Raw genomic sequence first — 19,485 nt, 5'->3', positions numbered from 1 at the left:
TAATAGTGGTGTGGTATTCATCTCACGTACGTCTGTTTTCATGCCTGTCTCATTATTCGACCTTGGTGTTCGCTGCTTTTGCTGACAGGCAGGAAGTTGGAAGTTGGAATCGCATACTGAATTCTAAGGCCAATATTATCAATACAACAGGTCAAATATTCATGTACTTTCGTACGCTCCCACATATGTGGTTTCTTGATACATATGCTAGATCACACAAAAAGGAAGAGATACACACAAAGCTGAAACACACAAAAAAAGTAATAACAGCAACAATATCATAGACAGCCCAACAACCTAAGCTGTCCAATTGAAACTGAATGAAAACAACGAGCAGGACAATAAAAAAAATGATTTGGTTTTCTTTTCACTCCAAGGATTTCTCAATTGCATTTTTAATTTCATTAATCCACAATTCATGAAGATATACTGACTTTGGCAAAGGGTCTCAATAAGACACATGACTCCCAGGGTTAAATCTGGGTCAGTCTCATAAAATAAACACTTACATGGAGACATGCAGAGGGCACAGACGGGAATGAATACCCGGAGGCAAGCTGTGAGTTAAAATATTTAGCTAAAAGTAATAAATATGAGGTGTAATACTTCGATAAATTGATTAATAACCATTTGAAATATTGAAATGTTAAAATTAAAAAGTGGATGTTTAGTCAACCAAAAGATAAAAAGGTTCTAATAGTCTGTAAAAAGGAATGGATAAACAGTTGAAATAATTTGCTATAAGTAATGGTTTAACATTCAAAATAACTGGCTAACTGCTAACTTAAAATATTGGTTAAACAGCTTAAATAATTAGCTGAAAGATAACGGCTGCAGAACTGTGGGAACCACTGGCTTAACTCACATAATTAGTGATCAGTTGATTATTTAATAAATACACAGTTTAGTAAAAAATAATAAATGCAGATGGGATCATGGGAGTCATTGTCTTCATTGTCAAACAAATGCCATTGTAGATGAAAATCTACATGATGACACGACTCAAGCAGAAACGTTCACAGACAAGGTCATGTTTTAAAGTTTGATTCACATTACATTTAGTCGTGATTACAGACTCCCTTTCTCAGTCTCCAACCCTCTCCGGGGTGTTACAGTGACAGGCGCCCAAATGAAACACATTAGCTTGAGTAAAATTACACATTTCTCTGGATTCGAACAGAGAAATTTGGGATAACGTAAGTACACGACTCACCAAAATATATAACACAAGTCCAGTAATTTTTAGATTTTAATGTGGAAATATTACATATCATGTCTTTAGCCTTTCAAATACAAACCCTAACTGTGGTCATTTTCAGACTCCTCCATTGAACTCTAGTCAACTATGATGAGAATGTCATTATATTTAAGAACAAAATAAAAGTGAAAAAATGAAAAAGGTTTCCTGCGGTCTTGAACATAACTGGTGTTCTTCACATGAGAAGTCATATGAACATTTTAGCAACAAAACAGATTTCGCAATATGGGAACTCTAATTTCACAACTAACCATTTCACCGTCCTCCGTGTAAAACATACACATATAAAACATATACAAGCAGTTTCAGCAGTTGGTTCTAGTTCATCAGTGCTTGTTTTGTTTAAATATGCACTAATACAATTGAAATATCACAGGGATTTTTAGCTGCTGTTAATTTGTGCAACAGAATTCATTATCTCAGGCTGAACACTGAGGCCATATCTGGGTGGTCTTCTGTGTGCATGACATACTAAAATGCAGCCTTGCTCGTTTGCCTCCACCTTATCCCTCTGAACGATGAGACCTGCTAAATTATTAATTAATGGTTGAGGTGGGATCTCACACGGCTGCGTACAGCACAACCTGCAGTTACACAGATGTCTCCACCTGCTGCTGCTGCATCTCTGCCTTCAGCCTCGTACTGCTGCTATTTATCCATCTCGCTGATTCTATGGCAGCGTGAAAACAAATATGCAAACACCCTGTTTGCACAGCTGTCAGTCTGACTGTCTGCAAGTTATCGGAATAGCTGTAAATTAAGAAGATACGAAGTGCAGCCTTAACTCCCAGCTGACAGAGACAGACGAGAGAAGGGTGTGGTCTGTTTGCTATCTTGAGGGCTGTTTCTAGAGGAACCAGTATCCCCAGCTCCAAATTACAATTAATGTGACGGGCAAGGTATTTGTTTCACTGGTCATAATGGTGGAAAGAAAAGCTCAAACTGGGGATGTAAACATTAGGCTTCGGTGCAACAGAACCCACAATTTTAGAGCATCAATTCATATTTTATCTCATATAATAGCAGAGTCGATTAAGTATTTAATACTTTTCACTACTTCCATTTATTGCTTCATTATACCTATCTGATCACTGAGTCTCTTTGTAATAACTGTGCACTGAATTTTAAACATGTTTTATGAAAGTTTATATTCAGAGAAGGGCAACAATAAAGGAACAGAATGGCTTTTGGAGAAATATTCTGATTCACTTTCTTGCCAAAGATTAATACCACTCCTATATCTGTCTGATAAATAAATCAGGGTGAGGTGGTTCAGTACATAAGCCCGTGTGTAAAACCACAAAATGTTATTCAAGTAGTAAAATATATCATGATAATTAGTGAGCTTTAGATGCCCTAACGTTTTCATTCCTTTGAATGAAGCCAGGCTAGCGGGTTCTCCTGTTTCCAGTCTTTGCACTATGTTATGCTAACAGCCCGCTAAACATAGACTCCTATGTGCCAGACAGGCATGAGAGTGGCATTAAATTATTTTTATTTCATTTCCCACCTGACTACGACCTACCTGAGGTGAGGAGCAGGCTGCCTCGCACATCCTCTGCCACCTGACGCACCACACTGGAGTTACCAGGCACATACGCCAGCTGCAAACTTTGTAAAAAATGTTTGGGTAGTGTGTCGACAGCAAAGCTCTCATAGACGGTGGCATTTGGGAAGTCCTTAAAAGGCACCTTCTGACGTAACACGATGAGGATGCCAGAGAAGAGCAGAGGCAGGAGTATCTCCACCAGAGTCACCAGGATTTGACGTTTCTGGAGAGCAGGAATAGAGAAAAACAGTGAGCATTGGTACAAAAAGGAGTGAAAGACAAATGCAGGGTTTGAGGGAATATAAGGGAAGCGCACAGGTATTGAGATGAATTAATTATTCTGCGTTTGAAAGAAAAAGCCAAATCTCCATGAACATGACTAAATGTCTCCATATTTCAGCCACAGGAGATAAATGTATAATCAATTTACTTCTAGCTCCTTGGACACACAAAATCATTTCGGAGCGCAAAAGCATTTCAGAGCATTGCAGAACTGAAAGGGAAACACAACCCCACTTAAATTTTTTTTTACATGCTTGGAAAATGCTAACAACAAGCAATTTTTAGTCATGATGGGATCTGGGGATCAATTTCTTCTCTTCACAGAACACACAACTGAAACTAGAGGATTTCACAGACGGTTTTTAAAAAGTAATCTTATGTGACGGCCTCCTCTTGCTGAGTGATTGGAGCACAAAGTGTCTTGGACAGTTTTAGGACATTAAAGTCAATCTCAGAGGGGCGCCAATATTAGATTTTATTATTTTCAGCACTAAATCAAAATAATCATGTGTAGAAATCAACATAACCAGAGGACAGTCATCATCTGTGTTTGTCCGTGTTTTTAAAGTGTGTGTTAATGCATAGTAACATGCATAAATAAACACAACATATCTCATACTGTGATGTGAGAAGATCCTTCATACTTTCTGGGTATTGACCAAATTGTGCCTCTACCACTTAATAGGGCTGGGAAATATGAGCCTAAAATAATATCACAATATTTCAGGGTTTCTCTGCAATGAGGTTATTCTTGATAATATGACAAAATACCAAAGAATATTTTTGGTTTAGAACTCACAATTGCTGTTGAGCTCCCCTTGTACTCAACCTGCTCCTTCTCTGCTGGAGCTGGTGAAATAGGTTTGTTCTATCAACAGTTTTCTTGCACTTCTTCCATACTGACATGGTTTGTTGGACATCTTATCTGTTTAACCAAGCCATTTCTCCACACAACTCAAGTCTCTCCTCCTTTTGGAACCAACTACTCCACCGTGAAGGTGTTAGCAATGTAACTTTTGCTTTAAGCCACACTTGTTGTTACTGTGTCTCACTGCACAATGTCTCTCCATCACAATGCTGGAATATCGGCATCATCACGAATTAAAAATTATGTTGGTACTGCTGTGAATATATAATATACAATATGCTAAAGCAGTATCCAGGACAGCCAGAGCAACCATGTTGCTTTTGACTGCATTCGGTAAATGGCCATACAGGGAGTGGTGCTCTTTATACAACACCTGAACGATGCACAAAATAACAGTGGGGTCATTGTCTCGAGCATTACCGGTATAAACCTGGGCTATAACCTAGAAATCATTAACCTAGTCAACTACTTTGATATGACTGCTTTGATTAAGGATTCCTTTAAAGGGCTCTTATATTAGGGTTAGTATTTAGCAAAACAGATATTTTATGTGACTCACAATATAGCTCATTTTGCTCTTGTTAGGCAACAAGCCCAATGATAACATTCATGAATATAGCAAACCAAAATCTCATCAGCCATCAACATCTGCTGTAGCTGAGCTGAAAATATGTCAACACGACCTTAAGTATTCTAAATGCAGCTAGTTGTTCATGGAGACAAGAAACAAGAGCTCCCAGAAATACAAGGTCTTTTTCAGTAGCTGTTTTTACTACAGGACATTACGGGCCTGAGTTAAAATGTCCAAACTTTGCTTCAGAAGGCTAAATGTCGTAATGCATCAAAATGACGTCATTAACATGCAGTCTGTGTATGCGTTGTGCCTCCAATATGGAAAAGCAACACCACAATGTATTTCTTCCTGTTTGGCCCTAATGGAGTCTTTGTCTACTCAGACAATCATAGCTGGAGAAGCAGCGAGGGGCTAAAGAGTGTTTTGAGCAGCAACATCACACCACATATGCAATACAGCAAATAGCAAATTCCATTTCTGAAATGTTCCAATATTGTGAAACCATCAACTGATATTAGAACTATGCAAGCTGCCATTCAGAGCAATGTACTGGGAATGTTTAGTGTACAAATTCTTTCGTCTGTAAGCTGGAGACAGACCTCGAATTTCAAGATATGATTTTCCATGAATTTCCATTGCACAACAGCACCAGTGAACTGCTGCTGTAGGACACCATGCCTTTCTTGGAGATTTTATTTTGTGATAAGATATGTGTAACCTGCTGAACATGTTCATCAACAATGTAAAAAGTTGAAAAAAAAAAACAGATTTTGCATATGCTTGTGTATCTTCAGAACACATAAATTGCTCATAATGTTTTTTTTCCTGTCCACTACATTTACTTATTTCTTTAATTCTGTGTATTTACTTATTTCAAGGAACACACACTTCAATAACATAAAAGCTGATTTCTGTTTTTTCGGTGCATGTCACAACAATGAAAAACAAAGCAACAAAATAACTCAAAAGGTACAAATAGTGATTCTCCCCTCAAGACAGCCATATAAGGCCTGGAAAAGCATGTGGCCTAGTAGACCCTTTGACACAACAACAGTACAGGCATACTGTATATTACTGGGGTTCTACCACTTTCCAAGGGGCTGGTTAACATCTTAAGTTGCAGAAAAGAAACTGTTGGTCAGTTTACTGTATTTATGATGCCCATGAGGCTATAACTTGCCAAGAACTGTCATACAGGCCTCGGCTTTGTAAATAGGACTACCTCTGACAATTCACAGTTGTAAACAATGTCAGCACCTAATTAGGACACATACACTGTGACTGCAGGTTCATCTGCCTCCAACTCACCTGCTGAATATAGTTTTTCCACACCAGTAGTCCAAATTGTCGCATGATAGCCATTCTGGATGGTACACAGGACACAGTCCGGTCAACCTTCTTCGGTGGCTGGAGAACGAGAGTGATATTTTAAGTTTCAGGTAGAGGTTCAGCTCAATGTACAACTGACCTGTTAATGTTTGGTGTTGTTCTTTTGTCCCTTATTTCAAAACTGTTTCAAATCTGCCACATCGGCTGCAAAGGTTTCTGATCTCAGTTTCAATTTAACAGTAGTTCGAGAAAACAAAATGAGAAGTGAAATTGAGCTATCACAATTAGCATGAAGTTTTTAGGTCTGTCCAAAAACTACGCAAAGTGAAGAAATGTCACAAGATCACACGAGAGATATGGGAAACAATTCAAAATGGTACTAGAAAATGAAAGGAGTGGTGGCATCCTGGAAATATGTTCAGTTAGGAAAAAAAAAACAGGAAAATGTGCAAAACACAAAAAAACAGCTTTAGACATCCACACTCTGCACCAGTCAAAAAGAACTACAAGATAACAGGTAATTAACTCCCAGTCCAGAAGAACTGGAACTTTTTCTTGTACTGACAGTCACATTTGAAAATATAGTCATATAACTAGAGCTACAGCAGGCACGTTTGCCTCACTGAAATCCAATTTCACAGCCTGGCAAAAGAGCTGGTCAAGCTGGGACTGGTCTGAATTTCACACTATAGTCTCATTCATATAATTAGCTACATACTCTTCATGATATATCAGGGGTCGATGATTCTATTATTCGTGGAAGATCATGTGCGTCAAGCTTACAACGACCATTTCTCTATTAGTAAATTCTGGTGAACAATAAACGTACGCAAGCCTTAAGAACTGTAAAAAGCCTGGGTAATTTCTGATTGGTCCAACGCATCCCTCGGGACTTCCTGATTGGACAATAGACCTGCTCGTCAATCCCAAAGGTTCCTGGTGAATACTAATAATGGAACTGAGGGATAAAGCTACTGGTATTTCCAAAGTACGATATGCTGAATCACCGACATTATTTAACTTGACACACCATTAATCATTAAATGTTTCCTTCTACGTAACTTAACGTGATTTTATGATATTAACGTGTCAAATTACCTCAAATTAGAGCTGGCCTCGGCACATAAACTTCACGAGCTGTGATCCCTCTTCCTGGTGGAGGTGAAAGCAATTCCTCCTTTTTTGTCTTAAACGGATAACAATACCATCACTGCGGGGCTTCTTCCTTCACCGACACTATCGAGGCTCGACTAGCTTTAGTGACGTTAGGGACGTCAGACGGTCCAGGTTTTTCCCCTCCAGCTTGCTGCCTTCTAGCGCGGCGATGACATTGCACCAGCTGCTTGATAAAACCGTGAATTCATCGTGCAAAACGCAGCGAGAACCGTCAACAAAACACCTCACGTGACCTCAGTGGAGCAGCGTGTCACGTGATCTCAACAGCTGGGCTTTATGGCTACATGGAAATACTGAATTAGCAATAGTTATATCATTATTAACGTGCTCTGAGTCATGTTTCTGTATTTTTTTTTTACGTATTCACCCATTATTCCAACGTATAGTGCTAACAGTAGACATTGCCCCTCTGAGGTGGTCTTTTATTTTTTCCTCTCAACAATATTCACCTTTTTTTTCCTTAATAAATTAGTTAGAATCAATATTGCCAATTCAGTTTTTCAACCTCCAAACTGAATCACAAATTCTCTATGCATGGTATGCCTTTAGCTCAAAAGATGTAGGCTCACTTGTCCAGGAAAAAAATGCTTCTTTTTTTCATGTTAAGGTTTCTGATTGAAGGTGTACACTTTCAATAAGCAGGGGGGGGCCTTCAAGTTTCAAAATGGCTTCACGCTACAACACCTCCAGTTTGTAAAAGAGGTTTTCTGTTTTAAATACGAAGTCTGTAATTCAGTTTCCCAGACTTAAATAAACTTTCTCGCTGGCCATCATGACGTGTAAGCTGAAATTCATGTGTAAAATTAGTGTGATTCTCTTTTAATATCAGGTTCATATAAATAATGAGTTCTGTTGGAAAAATATTAGAATAAACCTAAAACTGTAAAATATAAACTCCCAGGTTGATAATTTTCTTAAATTCCAAGAAAAAATATAGAGGACAGGCCCACAGTGGTACACTATTCCACAAGACTTTACCTTTAGCAAATTCAACAAAACTCACTAAACTCTAAGTAACTGTCTCACAATCTTGACCCTATTTTCTGCATGGGTAAAACCAGAATACAGTTATGGTGTGGAAAATAAAGGATTACCCTTTTATTTCCCAATGCGACAGTCTAAATGCTAATTCAAAGCCCTAACCACAGAAATAAAAGTCTGTTGCTTCTGGTTTGCTGAGCTGTTGAGTTTATTGAACTCAATTTAAACTTTTTTAATTTCTAAACCCAAACGCACAAGCCCTTTTAATTTCTTTTTTCTAGAAAACATATTTTTCCTTATGAAGTTGTTTATCATTCTCATTAAGATCATGACAAACTGCTTGTTTGGGAAAAGCATACAGGAAAAAAAAAAAAGGATTCTTGTTATAAGTCTGTCCTGTTGAAAGTGATCAGGGAACAATAAATGTTAAGTAAATCTCCTAAAAATTATCGGCATGGTGGCAAAAGCATGAAAGAAAACTTGTACGATGGCTTGTTTTATTGAAAACTGATACAAAAATACATACATATTCACATCACGGGTCTGTTGGGAAAACACTGTACTGCAGAAAAACAGGTTTCACAAAGAAAACTGACTTTTTTGGAATGAGCAAAAACAATTTCAAGTAGTGACATTTTCTGTCTTTCCTCATTTATACATATGGTACTATGTACATTTATAAAAACACAGGAGATAACCAGTCTGAAGTAACAATTTAACATTGTGTACTGAATGAAGCACAGAGTACTTTCAAAACCCCGTCAAGTAATAATTTTCCTTTAGTGTCTGAACTTCCCTTTTGTTCTAAGAAGGCAAAGCAAATCCAGTCATAAATATTTTAGCACTGATTGTTCAAGCGTGAAAAAGGTTTGATTTCACTGAATTGTTCTCCTTCTAGGATGATAAAAGTGCTAAACCTACTTAAGATGGGAGGAAATGGGGAGTAAAGTACACTTTCTGAGCATGCTGCAGTAGATGCCTCATTGTATTTGAGCGGACTAGCTAATGACTGCGCAACGCGAAACATCCAGATGATGAGCTCGGGTTCGTACAACACTCATCCAGCTGGTGACTCGTTACATTATCAGCACGCATTACTGAACATATAGTGTGTAAATATCTCAACAGTCAACATCTTAACAACTGTCTGCTGTTCCTGATGGGATCAGCGTGCTGTCAGTCTTATACAATATTATCAACAGCACAACTGGTGTACGGTAAATGTACAAGACGATTCAGAAGAAGATTCGAAGATTCAGACTACTAAAAGACTCATTTCACAGCTGTTTCTCTTGAAATACATGCCCTTGAAAATACAAATGACACGGCCACAGTACCTTTGGCAAACACACACAGAACTAAGGACAAAACTGAACAAGAGGAATTCATACAATCATATTTTTTAGGCTTAAAATGCAGACATTTCAGCTAGATGACAGCATTCACCCCATCGATGACATTCACCAAATACAAGACAGATTCTTGTATGGACAGTGCGTATCAGAAACTATAATAAGCAACACAATCACAGTAACATGACAGCTATGTTTAAGGCTTTTCCAAGATATGATCTTAACAATGAAAACTATTGTTTTTCTTCCAAAAAAAAAAAAAAAAGTCCACAAGGTTTCATTTTTTTTCTACAACTACCTAACATCATTTGAGAGAGGCTGTTGTAGAAGGCTGTAAAACAACAGGAGTTGTACCAGGGTCCTGAGGAAAGTCAAGTCATGTTCCAGTGGTTTCAGAGCTGACTGAGCATCTTTTTTTTAAAAAAAATGGGAGGTATGTTTTGTGCCACGCCTGAAAACATGTGAGTGAAATGTGACATAATACAAAGATAAGCTTCTAGGTAATTCATTTTTATATATTTAGTTTACCACACTTGCACTTCAACGCAATGTCTCTTGATCTTTTGGCAATTGATGGACCAGTGCAGACTGACAGGAGTGAGGAACAGCGGCGAACAAAGTGCTGGAGGACAATACATGAGTAGGTGGTCTATGGACAGTCTGAGGCCTGTCGAACCACCACTGCCTATAAGCTCAAGAACCCTGCATTGACAATATGCTCATCTCCTTCGCCTTCCTCTTTTTCTCTTTCCATTTCGCCTCCGCTATGAGCTGCCGAGTTCTTCCTCTTTACTTGTTTGCTGGAGGTGCTGCGAGGCCTCTGCATGGGCACCAAAAGGCGGAAGCCTGGCTGAGCACTGGCCGAGGCTGTGCCGAGGGACGTGGTAAAAGTCTTGAATGTGCAAGGCATGAGGAGGGAGGGGGAAGAGGAGGAGCATGTAGATGAGGGGCTAGCACTCTGCACAGAGGAGTATCCTGAAGAGACGGAAAGAGGTTCCCCGCCAAGGTGATTCTTGCTCACCTCACTTTCTGCTTCACAGAAGCTGTCTTCATCACTGGACATGGCTCTGCAGTGCTCCAGTCTTTTGTCTTCTGTCACCGAGTCCAGTTTTAAGGATATCATAGAAGCTATTGAAAGAAAAAGAACAGGTGTCACAAAACCTGCAGACCCCCACACTCTGTACAACTACAATCATCCATCCCCGTTTGTCCATGACAGTAAGTCTGCATAATGTTGTGGGCCTAAATGTATGTGCCGGTTCATTATGCTGGACATTGCAGCTGCTGAGTCATCTCTAGTCACATAATGTCCTAATGAAAGAGTGACTCATGCATTACTCTCCTCTGTATAGTTATTAGCTCATTTATATACACTTGAGGGAAGGACACCTTCGAATAAATATGCCCAGTCCCTTTCCCAACACTCACAATCGCCGTCTTTCTCTCCCTCGCTCTCCTCCTCTCGGTCGCCCTCATAACCAGAACAGGAAGTGTCCAGGCTCCAGTCCAGGATGTCGCCCAGCAACGCTTCCTCCTGATTGGACAGCTCTGCGGTGGGTGTGGCCACAAAGCTCGCTCTGTGGGACTGCATGGAGTCATCACGTCTCCTTGGGAGAAAGTGGACAAGCAGTGTTGTTATGGCAAGCCACTAGAGCATCTCACAGATGGCACTAACAAACACCTTCTGGACAAGACGGTTCCCACGTCCGTTTGTCACAGAGGACAGGAGAATGACAAAAACTGCTAAATGAACAAGAAGAGAGGTGGGGGCACTTGTTGTTTTGCCATCACTTTGTGAGTTGTTTCTCATAATTGAGCACTTTGCACGTCTGTCAAGTCCTGTCACACGTGTCTTAAATACTAAGATTCTATTGAATTTATCTACACTGCAATATGTACTGCAAAGTTGGGAACTACAGTATGTGAATATGATAAAAATATCGTTTTCCTCTTTCAGATTTTGATTATAGTAATATGGTGATACATAGTAGCGTTGATAGTATCTTTTTCTGGGCTAACAGTCTAACAACACAATGTTTTAAAAATTATTTGACTGTTTGTGCTGGGTTCAGTGAGCAGTAAACACAACTACGACCTCCATGCTGTGCAGTACGCAAAATCCATGCACTGCAAACCAGTAAGTTATCTCCTCAATAAATAAATGCTATGGTTGTATCCCTGTTATCCACCGTTCAATATTTATTTGCATCATATGCGGTTTATATTTCAATGTCTACATTTAAGACAAAATCGAACAGTCGTAGTGTGTTTTAACAGGGGAACTTTTCTGCTGTCAACCGGTTTACCTCTTGTTAGTGCTGGATGGAGACGCAAGGAAAGTGTGGATGTCTGCTGGTTGACCAGTGGGACTGGGAGGCTCCATCTGAGGCTCCACCTCAGGAATCTCCAGGATCTGACACAGCTCTTTAAAGTCCATCACCTTGTGGAGGCCATGAGATAATATCAGACCAATTAGAGACATGCGGTGCTACAATTTAGAAATGGTTTTTGTTTTTAAAAAGTCAAGAAGATTTTTCCCATAGCTGCAATAAAAAAAAAAAAAAAAGAAAAGAAAAATCATGTACCTTTTCTTTGCCGATCTGCTGGTAGGTATCATCTTCAAACCGTTGTTTAACACCAGTAAGAGACACATGCCTGTAATCTTTGGGAACATCTTGGCTGAAACTGAGGGGAGGCAGAGAGGGGAAACAGAGACGAGAAAAATGACTGAGCTTGATCCACTTTACTTGCTGCATCTCTATAATCGGCTCTTGGGGACAAATCTCGTTATTTGTCCATTTGAGAATTACAGTTTGTCCATGCGGTGCTCACCTATCAAAGTGAGTCATCATGAGACAAGTCTCTGTGACTCAGCTTGTGATTCACCGATGGTTACAAACACACACACATAAACACCCCCCCCAGATCAACAGCCCAACAACCTCCCACAGTCTTTTATGACTCTGCAGTGCTCTCTGGGCTTCATATTTGCTTTAATCTCCTGATGGCCATCCATTTTCTTGGTCACCAGACATTATAAACAATCTTGGATCTAATTGAAGTAGCTATATGAGCATGTTGACAACAGCCAGATGCATCACCAATCAATTGTTGTTATCCGTTTTCATGGAAGAAGCAGTAGGTCCCCATGTACAGTAACAAATCAGAAAATGGACTGTGACATGTTTTCCATCCATGTTTCCCAAAATACAGGCTTTGAAAAGCTGCATAGTAAATTAATGACTGAATAAATGACAAGTCCGGTGACATTTGTTATGTTGTTTTTCTTGGGCTGTAGCCAAAGCGGATACTTTCGTAAAAGAAAAGTGCCTTTTCCAAATCAGGACACCACACAGGGTTTCAATCTGATCACCAATTTAAAGAGGAAGAACAAAAACTAATAAATTCCGTTTACGTTTTGCAAATTGTATTTATTCCTTTTATCTTTTTAAATGCTGGAATTTGGTCTGACCTCTTCTCTTTAAAAATATACAAATTAAACAATCTGAGAAGGTAAAAATTACTCTTTGCTTGAACTGCTCACCGCCCTTGAAACATCACACGTAATCTTTCATGAGGGGCTGCGAGTTCCCTTTGGACTGTTTAAAGGCTTTGCTTTAAATGTACTCAAAACACCTTTATTTATCAGAAACTTGTTCAGTTATTTTATCAATGCATCGAGTTCACCATCATCTGTATTGACCTGCTGTGAGGGAAAATAAACTATATACAGAAATCAAACAACTTTCCTATTTCAAAAATAACAACTGGCTTTCAAGTGGATAATATTAGTGCAAATGTCTTTTTTTAAAACCACTTCAACACACAACTTCACTTCAGAAGATAAATGTCCTCACAATGAGGACAATGAACCTATAATTCACTAAAGAAACAGTGCAAATCCATAAGCTCCAATGGTGTTTGGTCTCACGCACTTGGAGAAAATCGACCACTTGCCTGTCTTTAGAAAATGAACAAATATGGGAGCTTTTCAATGCTAAGATTTAGCAGGAGCTCCACTGCCTGCAAGTAACCAGCTGAGAAACATAATGTGCCAATCAGAACTATTTCACTTGTTGACCTCGCTGATCAAAAGCATAGCTACAGGAGGGCAAGTACTAAACAAAATACACCTGTTCCAAAGGATCTAACGTCTGGAATTTTTCCTTAGACATATGACCACTTCAAAAACTATTTTTCAAACTGATTACATTCATCACAGAGTAAGATTTACCCTGCTGAGGTCACAAGAGGCGAGGTGCCTTTCAAGATGAGATATAATCTTTATGCTGGTTCTCCCACTTTGAAGGTCATGAGTGTGATTCTTAATAAAATTCATTCAATCAAGGCTGATGACTTCACTTGAGCTTAACTAATGGAAGAGAAAAGGTATGAGTCTGCGCTGTTATGTAAATGCTCAACAGCGTTTCAGACCTGAGGAACCTTTTCACATTTCTAATATCACCCCTTTTTGTTGCATCCCCACTGCAAGATTGAGAATCATCATAGTTGTTAGAACTCAGTTTTGAGGAATTTTATTTAGATCCAAGGAGCGAGCACAAGAGGAAGAGCACGTGAGCCATTGCAGCACCATCAACCACCATTTTTAAAACCTCCAAATAAAACCATCTCTTGGTGAGCCAAATGCAAACTGGAAAAAAACAAACTTTGAACTCCCCCACAACTGTTTGGTTTCAAAAAGATCTCATTTCTGAATATGACATGACAGATTAGGTGAAACTGCTGGAGGAAGGGGAGAAAAATGAATTGCTTGGCTATGAGTCCAGTCAGAAAATACACCGAAAAGCTTACCACTTGACATAGAGCAGCACAGAAAGGGAGACCAGGTCTTGCTTGGAGAAGCCTGTGTAGTCGACTAACTGGCTGGGCCAAAGGGGGGCTGCACAGGAGGACATAAACATAAAGTTAACACTCAACTCAACTGTTTGTTTGAAAAGATTATTTGCATCACATGCCAAGTTTAAAAAAGGGTGACTTGTTTCATCTTTTCCAACAGGCCATGTTGAGTGTGTGTGTGTATGAGCAAGTGTTCCTACCATAGTGATGTAGTGCTCGTGCAAGCAGTAGTGCAGCACAGGCCAGTTTGGCAGTTGGTGGTGTGGCGAGAGCAGAGTAGAGCAGCGACAGCTCACAGATGTAGCTGAACAGGTGAGTGGTCCGCCTCTCCAGAGGGAGCAGAGAAAGCAGCACCTCCCCGTAGTCCAGCAGCGTGGGGCTCTGAGGGGATCAACACATTCAGTAATTAAAAAAAAAAAAAAAAAAAAAACATTCATTGGCACTTACACATTTTATATTACTCAAGAGGAACAGCTGTTGTACTCACCCTGATCTTTCCCTCCAGCACAGATACAACCTCTCCCATCATTCGAACTAGGTCTTCATATTTGTACGTGTTGTCTGTGAGCCAGACAGCTTCGCGTATGGTCAGGATTTCTTTACTAATGTAGCTGTAAAGAAAAGAAACAAACATTGTCCTAAAAGTTCAACAAGAAAGAATTTTAAACTATAACCGTTTTGTGTTTTTCAAGTCGACACCTCATTAGTTAGTTTTCCCATCAAAACCAACAATAACATCTCTTCAAATTCTTCAAAGAACTTAAAAATCCTCCAACCTTCAAGCTGGTTTCTCGCTCAGTCGGGAGAAACATTTCAACAACACATACACACATTTCAGGGAGTATTCATGTGTGCCTCCTCACCGTGTACAAATCACCATGCAGGCGATTCCCAGTAACTGGAGACGAGCCTTGGGGACTGACCGCAGTGCCAGGTAGCGGTCCACACAGCCCACTGTCACATGCAGCGTCAGGCTGGAGAAATCCTTCATGGTGGTCACCTCCACAAGCCAGTCCACCAGGATGTACCTGCAGAGGCAGAAAGGGACGTACCTGCTCTTTAATAATGCCATTAAAGGAAGCTTCAAGCAGATCAAAACACAGTGAGTTATCAAAAAGGAATGACCAACAGACTGCAATCAATATTATCATGGAGGAGTTTCTGTTCCTGTCTACCTCATGGTGTCCTTAATGCCTCGTCTGAGGATGCCCTGAGTGCAGTGTCGTGATGCTGGGTTAGAGGAACTGAAGAGCTGAGACACCAAGTCAGAGCAGGCTTTGGACTCCAAACCCAGCGGATTCCCACTACTGCACACTTTGGCCAGGGAGAGCTGGAGGAAAGAAAAGACAACATGTTAATTAACAGTTTCAGAATGGTTTAAAATTACTTGACAGCTTGTTGAATTGGGTCACGCTAAAAAGACAACAATAAGGTTGAGCGTTGCAATAGTTTGCTGCTGTAATTACAGGGCTTGCGAGTCAGAATTTTGTGATTCAATGGTGCCACTTGGGCAAAGCTTTTCAAGGCAACCAACAAAAGAAAAAACACTGTAAGCCAACAACTGTCAAGGCCTCTTGACACTACATGAAAATACTTCAGCAAGTTCCAAAACTGGACAAATGGAGGAGTGGGAAATGAGAAATGAAACAAAACATGACAGATCAGAAGACAGACCCTTCACTTCTTTTGTATTAGAAGAGTGAATGACAGAAGGAGAAGAAAGCCGTTGACTGACAAATGAGGCCAAGACTGAAAATGCTCAAGAACACTCTTGAACTGTTGCATCAATATAATGACAATTTTCTGCCTTTAATCACACACCTGTGCCTCCCAGCATCCTTTGCCGGCGTAGTCCCTGAGGGTCCGGACACACTGGAGGTACCTGCCTGGATCTGCCATCTGAAATTCGAATACAAAACAAAATTATGAGCAAAAATATTCTTATATATATATTCTACATGAAATTCTCAAACATTTAATTTCTAAATTACTGTTACTTAATATTACTACGATTACAAAAATCAATCTGCGTGTATGTGCTACACCTACGAACGAAGTTTGCCTGAGCGCACGAAGCATCAAAGAACAATTCTGATCAGAAAACCGAATGAGAGATTCAGACTCACAGCTGCCTTCCGGTTGTGCTCCCACAGCAGGTAGGAGCTCTGTAGACACCCTGCCTGCGACGACTGCTCCAGCATGGATATGGCGTCGGAGCGTTTTTCGTCGTCCTGAAATAAAGTAAAAAAGGGTTCCAGGTGTGAGTGACAAATCCCGCTGAGCAAACTGAGAAAACGTTATGTTCCTGGACGCCAGCAAAACAATCATAGTCTCAACTACACGAAAATGCTTGTGTGTTATGATTCTGTGTAAGTGGCGTGAAGGAAAGGAAAGGTATCATTTGTCACAACATTAAATAACAAAGCACACCAGCGCTGTGAATAAGAGGGGCAGCAAGGCAACAGCTGGTAACCATCTGCGCCGTTAATGACCAATCAGATAGCTATACACTTTGATTAGAGGCTAATAAAAATATAGGCCACACCCTGATAGTCAGATTGAGCCTCACACTTACGTCAAACAGCTGCAAAACTCTTGCCAAACAGTACAACAAAGGCCCTCTCTTCTCCTGCAAGGGAGGAAAGAAAAAAATAAATTAATGAACACATGAAATATTTTAGTATCATCTTCCTTATAAACTCTCTGTATTCTGCTCAGAAGTCCCCCCCCCTTTGAATTTATCCATGTAGTTGTCAATGCAATGTAAAAAATTGGTTAATTTAAGCCATGCACGGTTTGACTCTGCCTTGTTTGAAGCTTCTAGGTGCTGTCATGACAAAAAGCACTGAAGCTGAAAACAGGATTTCCAGACCAACCACAAAGTAAAAATAAAAAAAAGAAGAAGAAATTTACTTTTGCACTACATCAGAATCTGATTTAAATAGTCAGAAGAAAGTAGGGATTTGCCTACATTTCCAAAAGCATTTAGGTTAAAGTGCAATGGACCTGAAATTTGCATCAAGTAGTAGTAGTAGTAGTAAAGATTTAAGAACATTATTAGTGCTTATTACAGCTAAAAATGACTGCAGAACGTTCTTCCGTTGAGGATGATTAAAAAGGAAGCACATTTGCCTGGTCTTTAAAATGGCAGCAGCAAAACCCACCACATTGCTGTCACACTCTGCCTTGAGGTGTTCGAACACCACGGCCTTGCAGCAGCTGCCAGATGGCGACCACGGTGGACGGATGAACACCCAGATGAAGGGATTCGCCGCAGCAGCACGCAGACTCTCTGCCAGGCTGAAAAAGTGGGAGGCCTTGCGACCACATACATCAGCCCGGCCCTCATCACTCAACAAGGCTGGTGGAGAGAAACGAGGCACAAGAGAAGAGCTGTAATCACTTGTAGAAATCATCAAGGGTGATTTATTTCTCCCAATTCCATTTGACCTTTACTTAAGAGCAGTTCTTGTAATGTATGAGATGTATTGTTGTGGAGTTGAACTTACGTCCTTCATTGTACAAATAAGCAATCCCTAGCTTCACAGCAGCTTCAAAGTTCCCTTTCTCTGCAGCTCTGAAATAAGAGAGATGGTTTATGTAAAGACTCACACAGAAGAAAAAGAGCACATTTGTGAGTTTTTGTTGTTGTTTTTTTAAACATAAGTAGCTGTACCTTTCAAACAGCCATAAACTGTTGGGGGATGGCCAGGTGTCCCTGAAACTGACCCTGGCCCAAACACTAGAGTGGTTGTCAACAATGTCCCGCAGTTGGGAGTGAACCTGTAAAAGAAGTCCCAACAATTAGTCCCTAACAAAGGAGACATCTGGCCTTACCCATCAAATCAGATGGTCACAAGATGCCTGAGGCAGAACAAATATGGGGATGACATGGCACATACATGCCAGAGGTCATGTAGCAGTGTCAGCAGTGTGTAAAGTATGATTACTCACAGCTCTGACAGACAGCAAGTCCTCAGCAGAGAGGCACTGGAACACACAGAGGAGGACCTCCTCAGGTAGAGACAGCAAGGTAAGAGCTGGAGTGCGTTTACGGACCCGCTTCCGTGTCGGAACCGAGTAGCATTTTGAACATCGGCAGTGGACCACTGTAAAGAAAAAGTAGTTACAAGTTAGGCAATTCACACATTTGGACAAGAAGATCCCCTTTCTGTTGCATTATTCTTATACGGAGCACAGGGGTAAACACATCTGAGGGATAAACACACACAAATCACTTCACATCATAGTGCAAGGCACACATACTAATTCTCACATTAATGTCAGACAAATATTTGCACTTCATTTGAAGCAGGAAGGCTAATATGTTGGCTGGTAGTCAGGCACACTAAGATGAAGGTTATGGTTCCACATTCAAAACGCCCAACGTAAGGCATCTCTATGTGGTATGGTCAAACACAGGCGTCTGAACGTGAAAAACGTTTAAATTCGCTGAAACGGGGTTACATAAAAAGTGCTTTAAAAAAGCATACAGCGTCATATAATCAAACGCTGTGAGCATTAACAGTATCTATGCACAGCGAAATGAGCATCTGACCGGGGAGCAGTCAAACCAAGTGAGCGCCCAAATTTCCCTCCTGAGGTTCAAATACAACTAACGTAAGTCACGGTGTTTCGCCAAGTTTGACATCACATTAATTTTTAAATGCCACAAACCGGTGTAATGCCGGGGCGAGGAAAGTTTAAACAATTGCTGCTAACATAAACTCGTTTAAAACTACAGTAACGTTAATTTGACCTCCGTGGTTACCACAGTTAACGTTTGCGTTGACTGGGTGGTAGTGCAGCTACCAGTATTTACTAAATTCAGATTACGAGAATTTAACACTCGTCCACAAACAGCCGCCGTACATTAGGATTTATTTCTATTTTAGGTAGGAACAGCTTGTTAAAGTTGATTAAAGTTACTTACCGCCCGCTTTCATTGCAGTGATCTCTCCTCAAAAAGCGATGCCTGTAGCTCCTACACTGGGCAGCGATTTAAACGTTACAGCGAGACTAGCTAATGTTACACACTCAAATGTACAGATTATTTCACCGGAAACTAAGAAACACCGTGTTACAATACGGTACACAGCCTCTGATGTGGTATAATAGCTGACTAATATCTTAATAAGTTGTTAGTTCTCGCCTGGATTCAAATTCAAGCACGCGTCCTCACTTGTTGGACCCGCCCCAAAGCTACTCTAGGACCGCCCGCGCACACGGTTTAAACTCCCCTTTCAACATGATTGGCCA

General features: G+C 40.3%; 2 protein-coding genes across 2 annotated transcripts in view; both read right to left on the bottom strand.

Annotated features, from left to right (window-relative positions):
* The window catches only part of abca3b (ATP-binding cassette, sub-family A (ABC1), member 3b), a 29,610-nt gene extending 22,331 nt beyond the window's left edge, over nucleotides 1-7,279 (bottom strand). Inside the window, exons 1-3 of the mRNA XM_046414114.1 lie at nucleotides 6,959-7,279; nucleotides 5,840-5,938; nucleotides 2,784-3,030 (exon numbers count right to left, since the gene is read on the bottom strand). Of these exons, the coding sequence (XP_046270070.1) occupies nucleotides 2,784-3,030; nucleotides 5,840-5,893 (301 nt within the window). The 5' untranslated portion in view covers nucleotides 5,894-5,938; nucleotides 6,959-7,279. The remainder of the gene's footprint in view (nucleotides 1-2,783; nucleotides 3,031-5,839; nucleotides 5,939-6,958) is intronic.
* A 1,218-nt stretch (nucleotides 7,280-8,497) lies between these two features.
* ccnf (cyclin F) lies at nucleotides 8,498-19,438 on the bottom strand. Its single transcript, XM_046416212.1, has 17 exons — nucleotides 19,160-19,438; nucleotides 18,181-18,335; nucleotides 17,903-18,009; nucleotides 17,736-17,803; nucleotides 17,391-17,587; nucleotides 16,802-16,855; nucleotides 16,353-16,457; nucleotides 16,048-16,125; nucleotides 15,402-15,556; nucleotides 15,090-15,254; nucleotides 14,714-14,837; nucleotides 14,427-14,607; nucleotides 14,182-14,269; nucleotides 11,955-12,054; nucleotides 11,676-11,809; nucleotides 10,798-10,976; nucleotides 8,498-10,497 (listed from the first exon to the last, which is right to left on the bottom strand). Exons 1-17 carry the CDS (start codon nucleotides 19,170-19,172, stop codon nucleotides 10,055-10,057), a joined length of 2,346 nt encoding a protein of 781 aa, XP_046272168.1. The 5' UTR covers nucleotides 19,173-19,438; the 3' UTR covers nucleotides 8,498-10,054.
* Between the last annotated feature and the right edge of the window lie 47 nt (nucleotides 19,439-19,485).

The sequence above is a fragment of the Scatophagus argus genome, chromosome 16, assembly GCF_020382885.2.
Source record: "Scatophagus argus isolate fScaArg1 chromosome 16, fScaArg1.pri, whole genome shotgun sequence".
Lineage (NCBI taxonomy): Eukaryota > Metazoa > Chordata > Actinopteri > Scatophagidae > Scatophagus > Scatophagus argus.
The sequence above is the reverse complement of the archived record's forward strand: the minus strand, read 5'-3'. Positions and strand labels throughout refer to the sequence as shown.

Excerpts from the sequence above, each read along its gene's own strand:
- ccnf (XM_046416212.1), bottom strand. Across the intron at positions 16,126-16,352 it reads AGCACAACCGGAAGGCAGCT|ATGGCAGATCCAGGCAGGTA; the intron begins GTGAGTCTGAAT and ends TTCGAATTTCAG. Across the intron at positions 15,557-16,047 it reads AAGGATGCTGGGAGGCACAG|CTCTCCCTGGCCAAAGTGTG; the intron begins GTGTGTGATTAA and ends TCTTTCCTCCAG.